At 42.2% G+C, this 17,440-nt stretch overlaps 2 protein-coding genes across 3 annotated transcripts; one reads left to right on the plus strand and one right to left on the minus strand.

Moving 5' to 3' along the window:
• Positions 1–262: 262 nt before the first annotated feature.
• usb1 (U6 snRNA biogenesis 1) lies at positions 263–5,591 on the plus strand. 2 transcript variants are annotated; one of them, XM_030426399.1, is made up of 7 exons: positions 263–645; positions 905–1,044; positions 1,155–1,338; positions 1,924–1,977; positions 2,270–2,375; positions 3,194–3,274; positions 5,310–5,591. In XM_030426399.1, the coding sequence occupies exons 1-7, from the start codon at positions 488–490 to the stop codon at positions 5,415–5,417; spliced, it is 831 nt and encodes a 276-aa protein (XP_030282259.1). In that variant the 5' UTR covers positions 263–487; the 3' UTR covers positions 5,418–5,591. The 2 variants fall into 2 exon arrangements, with proteins under 2 accessions (XP_030282259.1, XP_030282258.1); XM_030426398.1 differs by having other exon boundaries at positions 272–645; positions 902–1,044.
• Positions 5,592–6,012: 421 nt separating this feature from the next.
• Positions 6,013–17,018, minus strand: pla2g15 (phospholipase A2, group XV). The gene is made up of 7 exons (XM_030426396.1): positions 16,667–17,018; positions 14,526–14,682; positions 12,225–12,343; positions 11,898–11,996; positions 10,926–11,150; positions 8,622–8,734; positions 6,013–8,105 (listed from the first exon to the last, which is right to left on the minus strand). Exons 1-7 carry the CDS (start codon positions 16,815–16,817, stop codon positions 7,704–7,706), a joined length of 1,266 nt encoding a protein of 421 aa, XP_030282256.1. The 5' UTR covers positions 16,818–17,018; the 3' UTR covers positions 6,013–7,703.
• Positions 17,019–17,440: the final 422 nt, after the last annotated feature.

Here is a 17,440-nt window from a genome sequence, read left to right on the forward strand (position 1 = left end):
TTAATGTTTTAGTGACTGGTTATAAGTCAATATTATTTATATAAAAATAATGGAACCTTACTCCAGTTTCAGCTTGAACCTGTCACCTCTTTTAAATGTTCTCATATAATAAATACATTATTGACAAATTAAGCAATATCAGTTTTGTTTTGTTTTTTTATTATGCCGGCCACATCGAAATAAAATGAAAAAAATATATATATATATTGCAGTATAGTAGCCAGCCTCTGAAGGGGGAACTGATTAGAGACTCGACTGTGTTTCAGTCGGACCTAAATACGCATTACAACAGGTTGTTTACATCGGAAGCGCAAAGAGACGCTGGTTGGCAGATGGAAGTCACTTGAAAAAACGTTTGCAAGCCAAACAAACATGTTTCATTCCTCTGTAGTCTAAATAAGTGTGTTAATAACTCAGTTTTATTGTTAAACATCATGTTTATATAATGTTTGATTGGTCCTGACATATAACGTAGCGTTACTTCGGGATGTTGGTGGGCTACAGCAGCAGCTCGGAGGAGGAAAATGAAGCGGCGACTGCTCAGAATAAAAGCTGCTCTCGACAGTGCCGAGAGGAAGATGATGGTGAGGGTGACTGCCCAGCGAGGAAGAAAGCAAAAACTGAGGAACACGTTCCTAAAACAAGGTATGTGGAGAGTTGTGTGGTGGCTTTCTGTAGGCGGAGTATTATAGCGTGATTTACCAGACTGTATGAGGAGAGATGACGACAAGGGAAACTCTTAACTATTTGGAAATGTATTTATTAGTTTGTTTGTTTTTTTATTTACTTCTGATAACTGTCACCACCACACTGGATGATAAACATATTGAAACTGTATTTTTAAGGTAACTGTGAAATATGAAATGGGGAATGAAGTGAGCACTCTGTGATCTGTATGCAGCAGGTTACCTCTTCCTGGATGCCTTTTGGCCATGTTTCCAGAGGATGTGGACCCTCAGGCTGAAGACGGCACACTTCATGGCGGACGCATCCGTTCCTTCAAACACGAGAGAGGCAACTGGGCCACCTATGTTTACTTGCCATGTAAGATCAGCACACTTGACACTGGTTGACTGATCATCAGCACACGTCCTGGCCCATAGTACCCCTGGAACGTCTAATGTGCTTTCTCTCCTGTCTTCTCTCCACATCAGACCACCCTGAGGAGGAGTTCAGGGACCTGTTGGAGGAGCTGCTCTCAGTAGCGAAGGCCCACGGTGTGCCTTTGAGCTCGCAGGAGGAGTTCCACCTCAGCCTGTCTCAGACTGTGGTGCTGAGACACCACTGGATCCAGCCCTTCACTCAGAGCCTCCGAGCAGGCCTGGTGCACTGCAAGAGGTTTGCCATTGCTAAATACCCATTCACAGGATTCAGTTGGCTTTTGTAAGAACTTATATTTTCTTATGATTTGTGTACTCTTTCAGCTTTACACCAGTGATCGCTAACACAGCTTTACACCAGTGATCGCTAACACTGGTGTAAAGCTCTATTCTCAGTATATACAGAGAATAATTTTTAATGTAAATGTAATTTAATTGTACAAGCACCCTTTAATAAAAAATACAATGTCGGTAAATCTTTACCGACATTGTTGGTCGGTAAATCTTTACCGACCAACAATGGTTGTTTTTTGTGATGAGAAAACAACCATTGTTTTTTCATCACAAAAACAATGGTTGTGCTGATGAAATTAAAAAAAACCTGTAGCACAAAAAACAAGGTCAGAAAGTAAGTAAAATTAAACTATGAAGAGAAATTAAATAAAAAGAGAAATATATAAAAGCTCTGTAATGACTATCTCAAGGTGATGTGTTCAAGCAGCATCCTGAGCATCACTTGTCTCGAGCAGTAGTAAGTATAAAGTTGGAAAAAAGACATGCAATGGACCAAAAAGCTGATTAATGTTGACTTTCTTGTTGACAGGTTTGTGTGCTCGGCCGGGAGATTGAGGGTCTACTGTAACGCTGAGAGAACAAGGTACAGTTAAGGTCTTTAACTATCTTTGTCATAGTCCAGATATACAGGATGACTTGGTTTCCAGCCAAGGTTTCATAATTTAAAAATGATCTGTCTGTTGCCAAAAAGTTGGTTTATGTGCCACATATACATTTTCATTATTTGGCAATGGCCAAACGATGAAAATATTTGAAGACCCATTTATGCATGTATCTGACTGGTGTGCTTTCCTTATTTGTGTTAAGTTCCTGGGAATTACTTCTTCATATCTTACTCCCTGTGCTGTTTTGTGTCTGTCTGATGTCTCCTGCAGGACATTTCTGGGGATGGAAGTGTGTACTGGGCATGCTCAGTTGTTGAACCTGGTCCAGGCAGTAGACAGAACAATGACAGAGTTTCGCCTAGACACTTTTTATGAGGTTGATTATTTTTTTATCATGTGATTCTCAATGTGAACCAGTTAATTTGTCACTCTTAAATCTGAATTAGTCTTTAACAGTGAATACAGTGAATGTGCTAAATTAGTGAATCGCATGATCAAAATTGTAATTTTAGCCAACAGGACTGGTGTGTTTTCACATTTACATTGTTTAGCACAATGTATTGATGAAAGAATGATCAGCTAATTACTGATGAATCATTAATATTTGTTTTCTCTTCAAGGAAGAGTTTGCCCAAAAATTGAAATTCAGTGATTAAAGCTCCCATGCAATGAAATTTGTAGTCCGCTAAACGTTTCTGGAGCTTCACAGCAAAACAGTGTCGGAGCTTTCTCCTGCTGCAGTAGATGAGAACATGTTTTAAAAGTAAAAAACAACCAAATAAATGAATAAAATTGGCCCCATACTGCTCATCTGACATAATCTGAGACTCGGGTGAGCCTTGAGATTCCAACGTTATTAGAAAAGACATCGTTTACCCCCTTGTAGATCTAGATCTTCACTTTAACTGCAAAACTGAAAGTGTTGGCATTACCCACGTCTGAAGTAGGTGCATAACCCCAGCTGTGTGTTGTAAGATATTGCCTTTGTAAAATCAATGTTGGTATCCCCACCTAGTGCAGCTGTTTAGGAGAAGTCTGCAACACTGTTTTGCTGTAAAATTCCAGAAATGTTTTGTGGGGTACAAAACTTCACCCAACTTTAAATCAGCATGAGGGTGAGGAGATAGCGACAACATTTTTTTCACAACATCCACGTGTTTCTGCCATAATGTTCACTCTGATTTGTTTTAATAGGATCCGTCTTTCCATGTGAGTCTGGCCTGGTGTGTTGGAGACATGACAGGACAGATGGAGGAGTGCATGAAGAAGCTGCAGGTACTCAAATCATTGCGTGTTCATAGTATTTTAGGCCATGTCGTAATGTACGAATGCCTTGAAATTTTGAAATCTCCTCAAAAGCACTTTATAAATGCTTGGACTGGGAGACAAAATCAAATATCACCATATTTTGACCAAACTACTTCAATATCAATATTGCATCAATATTGTAGGCATGACTGTTCGTCCATCCATCCATCCATTGTCAACCGCTTATCCAAAATCGGGGCGCAGGGGCAGCAGCTTTAGTAGCGAGCCCCAGGCTTCCCTTTCCCCGGCCACATTGGCTAACTCTGACTGGGGGGAGGCCAGGCCAGAGAAGAGATATAATCCGTCCACCTGGTCCTGGGTCTACCCCTAGATTTCCTCCCAGTTGGACGTGCCAGGAACACCTCCCTAGGAAGGCGCCCTGGTGGCATCCTCATCAGATGCCCGAACCACCTCAACTGGCTCCTTTCCACGCAGAGGAGCAGTGGCTCTACTCCGAGTCCCTCCCGGATGGCTGAGCTTCTCACCCTATCTCTAAGGGAGACCCCAGCCACCCTGCTAAGAAAACCCATTTCGGCCGCTTGTACCCGAGATCTCATTCTTTCGGTCATGACCCATCGCTCATGACCATAGGTGAGGATAGGGACGAAGATTGACCGGTAGATTGAGAGCTTTGCCTTCCGGCTCAGCTCCCTTTTCGTCACAACCGTGCGGTGAAGTGCATGCAACACTGTACCCACTGCTCCGACTCTCCTGTCAATCTCACGCCCCATCATCCCCTCACTCGTGAACAAAACCCAGAGGTACTTGAACTCCTTCACTTGGGGCATGGACAGATTCCCCACCTGGAGTAGGCAATCCACGGTTTCCTACTGAGAACCATGGCCTCAGATTTAGAGGTGCTGATCCTCATCCCTGCCGCTTCACACTCAGCTGCGAACTGATCCAGTGAGCGTTGTAGATCTACAGCCGATGATGCCATGGAGACCACATCATCTGCAAAAAGCAGTGATGCGATCTTAAGGTCACCGACCTGTAACCCCTCCATACCACGACTGCGCCTCGAAATCCCGCCCATGTATATCACAAACAGGATTGGGGACAAGACACAGCCATGGCGGAGGCCAACACCCACTTGGAACAAGTCCGACTTACTTCCGAGTATACGCACGCAGCTCTCGCTTTGAGAATATAGGGATTGGATGGCCCTGAGAAGGGATCCCGACAGCCCATACTCCCGCAGCACCTCCCACAGAACATCCCGGGGGACCCGGTCATACGCCTTCTGCAGATCCACAAAACACATGTGGACTGGGAGTACTCCCAGACCTCCTCCAAGACCCCTGCCAGAGTAAAGAACTTGTCCGTTGTTCCACGACCAGGACGGAATCCGCATTGTTCCTCTTCAATCTGAGGTTCGACAATCGGCCGGACCCTCCTTTCCAGCACCTTGGAGTAGACTTTCCCAGGCAGGCTGAGTAGTGTGATACCTCTGTAATTGGCACACACCCTCTGGTCCCCCTTCTTAAAGAGAGGGACCACCACTCCTTCAGCACCGACCCCGACCCCCACGCAGTGTTGAAGAGGCGTGTCAACCAAGACAGCCCCTCAACACCCAGAGCCTTCAGCATTTCTGGTGGTATCTCATCAATCCCTGGGCTTTGCCACTGTGGAGTTGTTTGACTACCACAGTGACTTCACCCAGGGAAATTGGCGATGATACCCCATCATCCTCCAGCTCTGTCTCCATTACAGAGGGTGGCTGAGTGGGACTCAGGAGGTCACCAAAGTACTCCGTCCACCGCCCTATGACCTCCTCAGTCGAAGTCAACAAGGTCCCATCCTTGCTGTACACAGCTTGGATGGTTCCCCGTTTTTTTTATACATGTGTATTTTGCTGAACACTCCTGAGCATCAGCAGCTGAGATGACAGTGGGTACAGATGATACGACTTGGCCTCAGTCACAGCAGTTTTGACTCAATGACTTGCGTAGAATTGATCAGCTGGTTACTGTTCTTATGTGTCTGATGTTGTGCTTGTTAGAGTGTGGTTGATGAACATGAAGATGGACCATTCCTGCTCCGGTTGGACTGTGTGGAGCTGCGCTGCAGGACGGGAAACAAGACATTCTGCTTTCCGCTTGAGCGATAACATTTGACATGTGTATGCCCCCGACCACTGGACCTTTTACAGCTGTGTCCTCCTGACAGATATGTCCCTACAAAGACAATCAAGGCTCAATGGCTAAAATAACGAAAAATATCTTGTTGTATATTCCTACAATATTTTTATACTGTATTTAAATAAAGTTGCTACTGGTATTAAGAGTTTTTTTTTTTGAAGAGCATAATGACGCATGTGTGAGAAGCAGCACATTTGAAAGGAAGTTGTGGGCGGATTTGATCAAATTCACGTCTCACTGTGTTGTTCCAACATGCAGTCATATCTCTCCATTTACCTCACTGAAATGAACACACAGGAGGCAGTTAGTCGTCACTTAATACGGTTAAAATGACTGTTATATTACTGAAACTTGACAAAGCTTAGGGTTCTGGAAGGTCAATATCCCATTCCCTGTTTAAGTAGTTCACTGAATTCACATGCCACTCATTTCATCTCTAGCTTGTAATGAAAACTATGCTTGTTCAGGGACAGGAGGGTCTCCAGAGTGCAAAAATGAAATGTATTTAACACAGTGTGAGAAAGAAGTATACTAGAGAAATTAAATGCACAAAGACAAGTCCAATGGCTGATTGTAATATTTGAGATATTTACTCTATAGAAGGCAGCACATGTTTGACTCACATTTATGATAGTTCACAGCAAATATGAGAATATCATTTTGGTCTGGCCCAGAGGGGCTCGATGGCACTTTACAGTCACTCACGTCAGAGAGATTCTGGCTACACGTCTACAAGGACAGGAAGTCAGGGTTTAAACTCTGCACTCAGAACTAATCAAGTCTGTTTAAACAGAAAGAGGGTATAAGCAAACAGTCATGAAAAAAAGAAAATCTGATTTATAACATAAAACAATGAAAGTCCCCTCAGTTGTTCCTGTCTAAATCCAGACAGTCGAGGGCACCTGATTCAAACCAAACCTGGGTAAAAGTTAGGCACAGAACCATGAATATACTGTATATAGAACATTTGAATAGAAGAAAAAGCGTGTGACATTGCAGGTGATCCACTTTTGTATTATACATGATTGCTAAAATTAACGTCAGAAGCAGAATTTCAATGAATTTGATTTGTTTAAACACTTAAAAAAAAATAACTGAGCTTTAAAGCTGTCAGAAACAGTTTGGTAAAATAAACACTGACTATGCACCTGCATCTCATGATCTCCATCGGCGTCCGCAGCTGTCGTGACTCGGCCTAAGTGTGGAATTTTGGTGTGATCTTTGGACTGGACAGCTCAAAACTATTGAGCAGACGAGAAGACCATGTGATGCTGTTGAAAGCCCTGGAAAAAAATAGTAACTACACCGTGAGTTAAGATTTTCTTTTTGACAAATCTTTTCACTGTACTGTTGAGGCAGCTGTAATTTCTTTCATAGAGCTTTCAACTGCATCTCCTGGTCTCCAGCAATAAACAGCAAACTCAATGAATGGACCCAGCTCCATCCATTAAGACGATGAGAAGCAGTTTAAAGCTCCTAAAAATGGCATTATAAATGGATATATTTTTATTTTGTCAGTTCTGTAAAGCTGTTAACCTTTGAGCGGCATCAACGTGCCAGAAGTCAACTTCTACAGCGCAGGTGTGGTTCCAGTCAGCCCCTCAGCACATGACTCATGTGACATGGATGACACAGTTAAACCAAAGTCCTTGAACAGCTTGTGCTGCATGCGAAACACGGATCAACGGACGAATCACTCGAAAACAAATGCCATCTGCCCAGGTCACCCGCTGCACTGAGAAAGATATGAACACTGTATGTGCTTCACCATTTCATCCAAACAACATTAGAGACAAAGGAGTTTAGAAATGTCTTCCACAACATTAATAAAAAGATCTGACTGTGATTAATAACTCTGAAAGTGGCACGTTCTGTATATCCCTGGTTTTTGACTGGTACATACACACGTTCCCCATAATAAAACGCAAATGTAGTAAGTAAAATCTCAGGTTCTTTGCGAGCTGAGACCGACATATAAAAGTTAACAACCCCCGACAGTAAACAACCCCACATTAACATAACTTGTACAGTTACAGCTATAAAATTAATTTTTTAAATTTTGACTCTTCAATTGTACTAAAACCTTTTAATACTATTTCTTCAGCAATGTGGCATGTGCAGGGGAGGATTTGGCAGTCAGTGTCCGGAGAGACAAGCGAGCTGAGTCAGTCTCTGTCCGTCCTTCATGAAGCTGTGAGTGTGAACCAAATAAATCAGTGTGTGTGTGTGTGTTTGATTAAAGCCATCTTCCTGCATCATGGTGAGAAGAGCACATTCTTGATGTAAGCCACAGTCGTGAAGTTCAGCAGCATGTTCACATGTTCGTTCCCTGGGAGCTCCATTAGCGTCACAGGCTGTTTCTGCTTCCCTATCCACCGCTTGCACTGCACGGCGCTCATCAGGTTCACAGTGCCGTCCCCGTCGCCGTACACCACGGTGGGCTCCACGTCCGGGAACTTCTCGGTGTACTGGAAGGCCTCCGACGTGTCGATGCCGCTGCCGTACAAGCAGTGGATGGCCACGCCGGGCGGTGTGAGGTCAGTCACCAGCGACTCCGTGTCCTGTCGCATCAGCCAGCCGTCCTCGAAACCGATGTCTGAGTAGAGGCGCTGGTAGTCCTGCACAGTGTAGTTGGTGGTGGGTGTCTGCACTAAGACCTGTTGGTGGATGGGTGCGAAAGACAGTCAGTCAGTAATTTGATTTGGTTACTTTCCACCAAATGCCCCCAAATGCAGCTTCTAAAGATAGCTGAAAGCTTTGACCAAAATCAAAATCAGCAAGATTACTTGACAACATTTTCTGCATGACTTTCATTATGGAGACATTTATTTTGAAAATGTACCCCACTTCCTGCTGGCTGTAGTGCATTGTGGGTAGGCACTACTCACCAACTGCTCAACAGGTTTACATTTACTTCAGTTTCAAGCTGCAGTAATTGATTTTTGGCAAATTTGGGGTTACCCTTGGAGGTTGTTTTGGCTAACATGCTAGCAAACAGTTGCCCAGCTGCGCAACCAGCAAACACAGAGCAACATTTTCCACTGTCGACAGACACTGACCGCTCAGAAAGCAAGCCAAATGGATAACTGAAAAGAGCGACAGAGATGGAAACAAACGGGAAAGAAAACGGCAAACACCTTTCTGCTAACATACACAAACACTCGCGCACAGACCTTATCTTTGGGCCAGGTGTGGGCATAGGGGAGCAGCCAGGAGGTGGAGACGGCAGAGCGTTGCTGGGAGCGAATCTTCAGCGGGCTGATCACTGGGATGCGGTTATTATCACCTGTAGGAGAAAAGAAACCAGCTATGAAGAACTGAAACTGAGCTGAGAATTTCCAGTCACAGACCCAAAACCAGGCAGGAGTTTCTTTGTGTGGCTTCTCAAAGAAAGACTACTGATGATCAGAAAATAACGTAGCCCATATCTTATAGTTTAATCCACTGTGTGTCAGGGTTACAGGTAGGGTAAGGCAGGACAGCATTTACCAACTTACAGGATCTGACATAACTGTCAATTTTGCAATTTGACCCAAGCACTTGTGAAGAAATCTATTAGAGGTCATATGAGTGCAATTGCAGCACATGATTAGGCCCTTTCCCGTCACATCCTATGAAACTGCACACAACAACTTCCTGCTTTGTTGACTCCAAAAGACAACTGAATGTTTGTCAATTTTAAAAGGACTTTACTGCCCAGTTAAGATACAACCTGACACCATTAACCTGCAGTTTACAGTTCCTTTAGTGGCAAAACAGCGGTGGACTAAAGGTTAAAGAAGGATCTTTGAAGCACTCACATTTACAGCTAGTCTCATCAGACCACCTGTTGGATTTTGCACTCAGGTTTTGTTGAGTTGCACTAAACACATCAGATGGCAGATATTTACTTCATAGTGACTCTATTATATTTTCTTTAAAAGTTACATTTTGGTTTAACTAGAAAAGATGGAACATTCGTCTCTTGTTTAAGCCCCAGGCCGGTCCTACCATCCCAGAATTTATCTGACGTAACAGCAGTAGGTGAATAATAGTTTGCCTTCAAATGGACAATAACAGACAATGTGTAGCAGTGTGTATATTTCTGCACTTGCTAAAATCACCAGGGCATTACACATTCCTGTAAAATGATGGACTCGATTGGAAACAGTTTTAGCCAAGACTTTTATTGTGAAGGGTAAATTTCACACTTCTGAACTGGGTTTTACCTGCCATTTGTAAACCCATCACCAATCATTTTGAGATGGAAAATAACTTCCAAAAAAATTGGTTGTAGGTTGTCTAACAATATATTTAATCTAGCCTCGGGCCTAAAGTCGAGTGTCTCGGTTACCACTTGAGGACACGCATTCCTCACATATATTTAATCTAATCTACAAGTATCAGATATTCTGTAATTTAAACCTGTATACTCTGTGATGTTGTTTAGTCTGTGGCTCCTCCTGAGGTTTTTCTTCCATTTTCCACCCCTGCTATGTGTTTTTCAATTTATTTTATTCTGGGGAGTTTTTCCTCTCTTGAATCAAGGCTCCAAGGACTGAGGATATCGTAAGCCACATGAGAGTTACGTACACCTTGAGATTAGTTGAGCAAATATTTATCAATCTCTCCATCGTCTGTGCTAAAACTTTATCATTTTATCAATACATAAATCTCCACTTTGTTAACAATACGCTACAACTAGGATACGTCTGAACTCACAAAGTTCTGGTTGTCTGGTTGCCCTTACGCTTCTTGAAGTGTTTTCCTAAAGGTTAATATGTTCTAATGAAATCATAAACTTTCCTGTAAACTGTCTCCGTTTTAAACGCAAAGTTCAGCAACTTCTTTTTTTAAAGGAAACGCTTCACTTCCCCTGCTAACCTCACTCTTCATTTGAAACTCATCCTTGAAGGTTAAGCCTTTTTTTTCACCGCTCCCCTTACACTTAATGTGTTGTTTTTTTCCTGTATGTGTGATACTGAGTTACTTAAACTGTACTATCGAATCAGTGATGGCTACCTGATGTCTTCTGTTGCTGCGTTTATGGTGTTACACAGAGATCCATTCGTGCGAGACTGCTTTGTTGCTCTACTTCAAGCAGGGGCAGTATGTGTGTTCATGATTAACCATGTTTCTTATTATAATGACTCACAAGTAAAGTTTAATTGTTTTATGAGAAAAGTGACTGTAATGTCGGTGTGCACGCTATGCTCTTAGTGGGACATCACTACATGGTCCTACCAAGAGAGAGGCCTGCATGTAAACCAAAAGCCTAGCATGTGGCCTCCACACACTAACAAAGCCTGAAAACAAAATGAAAGTGCGCCAACTTTCCAGTAGGCCACACCTGGTGCTACGTTTCTCCAGGTTTGAAACTCCCTTCTCCAATTAGCTGAAACACACTTGAACGCACCGTCTTTCCGGCACTATCGGAATGGTTCGACCAACTATAAGCACACAAAAAGTGTTCACATAATACCCGCGTCATGTCTTACCAGATGTGAGCACACGGAGGGTCTTGGCCACCCCGGCCCACGGTGGCCCCAGGCAGATAAAAGCTTTGATGTATCTGTCTTTCCAGGCCTGGGGCTGCTGGTTGAGGAAGTACAAGGTGTACATGTTGCCCATGCTGTGGGCGATGAGCACCACGGGCCCGCCGGCCTTCTCTGCCATCTCCTCAATCATGCGCTGCAGCTTCAGGAAATACTCTTTATTCTCATCTGATAGAGGAGAAAGGAAAAGACGATAAAAATCAGAGTGCTCCGACTGGTGCTGCTTTGAAATTCCATGCACTTGCATTGTAGGGCTGGAGTGCTTCCAAGACGACACGTTTGATCGCTTCCTGGATTAGACAGAGAAGCTCTGGCAGGAATGATCCGGTTGAAAACATGTGGCCTGATGAGTTAAACTCCCCACACCTTCCCAGGTTACTAACCCCTTATTTATTCTGACTTGACTTTCTGGCTAGAATACCCCTTTCAAAATAAAACCTCCCACCTCACCTCTTTTAAATCAAGGCTGAAGACCTTTCTGTTTGCTGCAGCGTTTCACTGAAGCAATTCAAGGCTTTCTATTCTCTAGTCTTGTCTCTTTTCAACCTATTCTATTTAGCTTACTCTCCTATCTCTTAACCTGTTTTAATGTTTTGATCGATGTCTTCCTACTTGTTTTTAATGTATTTTAAATTCAATTTGGATGCCTCTGTAAAGCACTTTCAGCTTCCTTGTGTCTGAATTGAGTATACAACTAAACTTGCCTTGTGTGCTTTTGTCATTGTGAGGAGCAGCAACACGAGCCGGACAAGTCTCAGGTCTTGTAGTGTGATTGACTCAGGAGAGGTGAGGTTTCATCATTCACAAGTTTGAATAAAGGTTTATTTATAAAAAGGATAAATGCAAGTCATGCTGGCTGTACACCTGTGTTGTGTGTGTGTGTGTGTGTATGTGTGTTTGTGTGTTGTTGCTTACTGGGGGCTTTCCTCCAGTCATACGGAGCTCCTCTGACGTCATCATCTCTGGTGTAGCCCCACTCCACCAGCGCCTGCACGATAGTAAAGAAATACATGCCTAGGAAACAGACAAACATGCACAAACACAAGATAAAAGAAATTAAGGCGACAGATATTTCAGTGTATTACTCAAAACGGTGGTAAAGGTGAACATGTGATTCTCCTTTGTCTATCATTGTGAGGATTCTTTTAAACTTTAAGAGTGGGCACATTTTTGGGAACAGAGGAAATTTCCCACAGTCCTCACTTCTTTAAAGAACTGTCTGTTTCTGGACCCTCGACTCACCAACACTGCGTTTGCTGGGGTCCAGATACTCCAGCGAATACGTCTGTCCGAACCCCGGGACACGGACTTCCACACCTGGCGGGGATGAAGTACTGTGTGTGGTCCTGTTGTAGATCAGCCTGCACACACACAATCAGACACACACACAATCATCACCAGGAGACAGATCAGTGTCAGTTCTGCATCTGTGGTGAACCAAACACACTCACAAGAACATGATACTACGACTCAAAAGAAGCACTTCTCATTTCAGTTCACCTTTGCTCTACCATCACATTAGCTGTGTGTGACAACAACTTCCCTTACTTGGTTTTATCTAAAAACCCATACAGATGTGAGAAAAAGGAAAAATCTGTGAAGTATTTCGGACATTCTGATGTTTTGTAAGCTAAAAATCTGTGCATGCTGGATAGACATATAAACTGACTAGGGCTGGGTATCACCAGGTACCTCGCGATACGATAATATCACAATATTTTGTCCACAATAACGATAATATCACGATACAGCGATTCTGCGATAATCAATATATTGCAAGAAATTTCATCCACGATACATCACGATATCTGTGTCACTGAAGAAATTCAGAATTTATTGACTGCACTGAATCCATTTCACCGGAATTACAAAACATTGTCAATCAATTTTACATGAATCACAGCCAAGTAAACAAAGAGTATATTGCACAGTGTCTCTTCTTAACACACATACTGACTACAACTATCATTAAATATCTATATGTGTGGGTTTCAGAGCTACTTAAACCATTTTTAAAATTTTATTTGGTTGTATACCTATGTTTGAATAAAGATAAAGCTGTCCTCCGAAGAGGGGTGGTGGTGGTGGGCCAAAAAAAAAAAAAAAATAATATATATATATATATATATATATATATATATATATATATATATATATATATATATATATATATATATATTTTTTTATTTATTTTTTTTTTTTATTTTTTTTTTTACATTTTTAAATATCGATATTTGGCACCAGTGTATCGATAACGTACCTCAAGACGAAATATCGCGATATATCATAGTATCGATATTTTGGCACACCCCTAAAACTGACGCCTGGTTACTTCTTAAAACAGTGCAAAATTCTAATCCACATTATTTTTGGTTTACCTAGGAAGGGTTAGGACTCTGAATTACACCCTCACGTACCAGGATGCACTGAGGATGCACATGAAGAAACTGTCGCTCTGTGACTCAGGCTATTTCTGCCCATTTCGCCTGATTCACCTAAACATGCACAGACCTGTAGCGCGACTCTGCCGTCTCACACACGTGTTTTAAGTCTGCCATTAGAGTAAGAAGGTTCTGGGTACATTTTAGCACTTGGCTTAGAACATGTCTTTGGCAGTATCATGTTAACAGCTGACTCTGAAAACGGCCGGTCTGGTATGACCCGTAAGCTGACATTTTAGCTGAAGTTTGTATATAATGCTGTGTAACTGACACTACTGAGGACTAAGGATTAAAAGGACTTAACATAAGTGCTGTTTACTCTTAGACTGAAACAACCAACTTTATGTTTTAGGTGTTTCCTGGACGTTGAATTAACTATTGTGCATCTGCAATAATACATGTGCTGTTTGTAGCTACTGTGTCATACCAGCCAGTCGCTTTAAGTCCAATCATGTGATCAGCCAGTTGTGCGAGTTTTAATAATTGTTTCCAGTCACTATTCATGGTGCCTTCATTTCAAAATAAGAGCTGGCCCGGAGCAATAATTCAACATCACTGCAATCACGACAAAGTTCTCATTTTGGGATATTATAACTCACAGTTCTTTTGTCTAAATGAATAAACAAAAACAACATATAAACGTGTATTTTCGGGGAAATGACAAGATTGTGGTCACTAACAATGTCTATGACATGATAAGTCGAATGGTTTAAATAAAGGCTCACTCAGTATCCAGCATGCAAGTCTTTTTTAAGTGATTGCTGATGGAGACTTTTAAAGGAATGCTATCTCAGCCTTTGTGTTATTCCATACCTTGTTGATAAATGGACAGCACAAAGGTCAGTTTATCTAGTGTAGGTTGATAACTGTTCACACAAAGTCAACCAGGTCATTGAACCCCTCTACCTACTCCTTTCTCCTACTGACAGCACTTCCAGGTATTTGCCGTTTTGGAATTTGCACCACAGAATGTTTTCACCAAAATCGAGTTGTTCTCCGTAGTCATTTAGATAAAGAAAGTCGGTAGATAAATTCATCAGCGTCTGACAAACGGTTCTTGATTGATGTCTGAGCCATCAGAAAGAGAAACCCTTCGGCATACCTGATGTTATCTATCCAACAGTCTATGGCCACAGGGACCAGCAGCTCCAGGTTGAGCCACAGGGTGAAGAAGGAGTCTGTCTTCTTATAGCAGATGTAATGGACCACACTGGGTTTGTCCAGCTTCGCCTCCAGCTGGTTTCCCAGATCCCCTGGAACTGCAACGAGCGACATTAGCAATGAGTCAGACGTCTGCAACACCAGATTTGTGACACTTCCTCTTTCTGTTAATGTGGATACACATTACAATACAATTAAAAGGCAGTAACACGCTGACCCTGCCTTCACATAGATACAGTGTTTCTAATAAGAGCTGAATGATATGGGAAAAAAAATAATATTGCAATTACTTTTGGCAAAAATTTTAGATTTTGTACTTTTACTGAAAAAAAAAATATAAATAATAACCATGATGATGTAATTTATACTGCATGTTCCCTTTTGTCTTGAGAAGATGATTTGCCTCACCATCTCTGTAGAACCACAACTTTATAATGGTGCGTTGTGACACATTTAACTTTAGACACAAAACTGAAGATTCCTGCGATACGGATACCGCACTTGACTATATTTGGAATCTTACAACGAATATTAAAATCTAATATATTACAATTTCGAATAATTCGACAGGGGCCGGCATCATATTTTTATTTGCCATTTGTCCTCAGCTTGACAGCTAGTCCAAATCTGGAGCAAATGTGAATTTATTGTGTGTAATTTTCCAAAACGTTGCGCCTGAATGTGACAGAAACAAATTGGTGGATGACTTGAAGTAAATACCTGTCACAATCTAGAAACATTAACATAGTCAACACAATCAAAATGTAAACTGGTCCAACACTGGTCAATGTATGAACTTACTTTTAAAATCATGATGCTTTTAGAATTTACTTTTGACAGCGATAAACGATGACTTTACATAATTAGGGTCGTTTTATTTGACTGGGTTTTGCCACTGCAGCAACACTCACAACATTAAGGATTTATGCTTTCTGATGCGATTTTCTGTCAGTTGGTTTTGAATACATTTGAATACTTATATCAACCTTTAGTCATACAGGCCTTGACATGACAGAAGCTGTAATACGTTACTGTTTAACCACAAGCACGAACGGACAGCAGGAGATCACACAGGGTCAAGCCGCTACACACACTCTTATCACACACATGAATTCAGACAGGCTGTGGCTTTAACCTGTGTTTGAACACACACAGACCCTTTCAATGATCGTGTGGGAGAGGAGGGGGACTTGCAGATTTATGTATTTAATTTTAGTTGACGCTTACACTTTATTGTAAGTTAAAACCCAGAGTCGAAGATTCTAGAATAGGACCTCGTCAGTGTCCTGAGACCTTAATTGTCTGCAGTGCTGGAGTCAGTCATATGACCGCAGCACCGCCGCTGTCAACACTCTCTCACAGCTCTCACAGAACAACTTGTAGCATGTTTGAACACAAAACGGTTTAAATGTCTTCCGACTCTCGTAAATAACAGTCTCGACACCGCTGTGGTGACAAGAGCCCCTTTTTTTCCGAATAATCTTCGACACAGGAGTTCCAATCGTCGACAATGTCTAGCCAAACTCCGTTCACAAACACAGCAATGTAAAGACGCCTTCCCTGAAAGCGACATGACATCCTCAGCCAACGATGACTAAACAAATTCTCGGAGGTGATGGGGACAAGACATCGACACAGCACAGACCTAATACTCAAAATTACATCTCAGCGAATAAAATTCAACAAAACAGCCTCATACAGAGCGCTGTTTAAGACGAGTCGCTGGTTGTTTTGATGGACGAGGATAAAATGACCGACAGGCCAAATATATACAAAAGTTTCCATTTCCTTCACGTATATAGAAATTGGACTAATACGTGCCAGCCGAATTCAGGACTGACCAATAAGTCATTTAAACAAGTGTTGACTCGTATCGTAAGTTCCGCACAACGTTTGAAACAAGCTAGGAGAGAATAAATTCATCAAATTCTGAATGGAGTTTGGCCTATCTTGAGTATCGCCCAGCATCGCTAGCTGTTGATGAGCTGGCTGAGAGGCTGGTAAGTTGCGCAATTATTTTGTCAACAGATAGTAAGATGAGCCTGACTACGAACCACGTTAAACACTGATGAAAACACTTACTGAGGACCACAGGGGGTCTCGGGGGCTGACAAGACTTGTCGCCGGGACATTTCTCCAACGGTCTCCCGCTGCTCCGAGCCGACAACAGCAACAACAACAAACCGACTTGGAGCAGCGAAGAGAAGGCGGTTATCCGGTGCCAAGCCGCCATGGCTCCTGGTGTCTCATAGCCAGGCGGTCATGGTCGTCTTCCCCTCGGTGCGCTCAGGTGTGCAGCGGACTTCTCTTTGTTTGCTGTGGAAGCCGTCTGATGCTATCTCCAGCGATGTAAACGTTGTTGATGATCAGTGAGCAGGAGGAACGTACTGATCACGAGGTACAGATTACAGAGCAATTCACCCAGCAACGCTATTTCAGCAATCAAGTCAAAAGTCATCGACCGCAGATGTAGTCGGACACACCTACAGAGATAAGCTTTGACTTGACTTGTTTTGGATCTAAACTCATCATTTGACACACGTGACTTTTGTGACAATAGATGCTTTATTACGAGTGGAGACATTCAAATACATTTGGCATTTTCAATGACAATATACAATATCCCATTTATTATTATCTTTAGTTTAATGTGTGTATACAAGCTATCTCAGCTAACTTTACAATTATTCAAAAGATTTTACACAGATCTGAAAAGATCTTAAAATAAGAAATAAAAAATATAATCGGATTCAATCCATCAACACCAGATATAAGGAGATACTAAAAAAAATACACATCTTGGAAATAGAAATGAACAGATCAGAGTCGAACATATTCTACAAGTCATCAGCCATT

The sequence above is a fragment of the Sparus aurata genome, chromosome 8 (assembly GCF_900880675.1).
Source record: "Sparus aurata chromosome 8, fSpaAur1.1, whole genome shotgun sequence".
Lineage (NCBI taxonomy): Eukaryota > Metazoa > Chordata > Actinopteri > Spariformes > Sparidae > Sparus > Sparus aurata.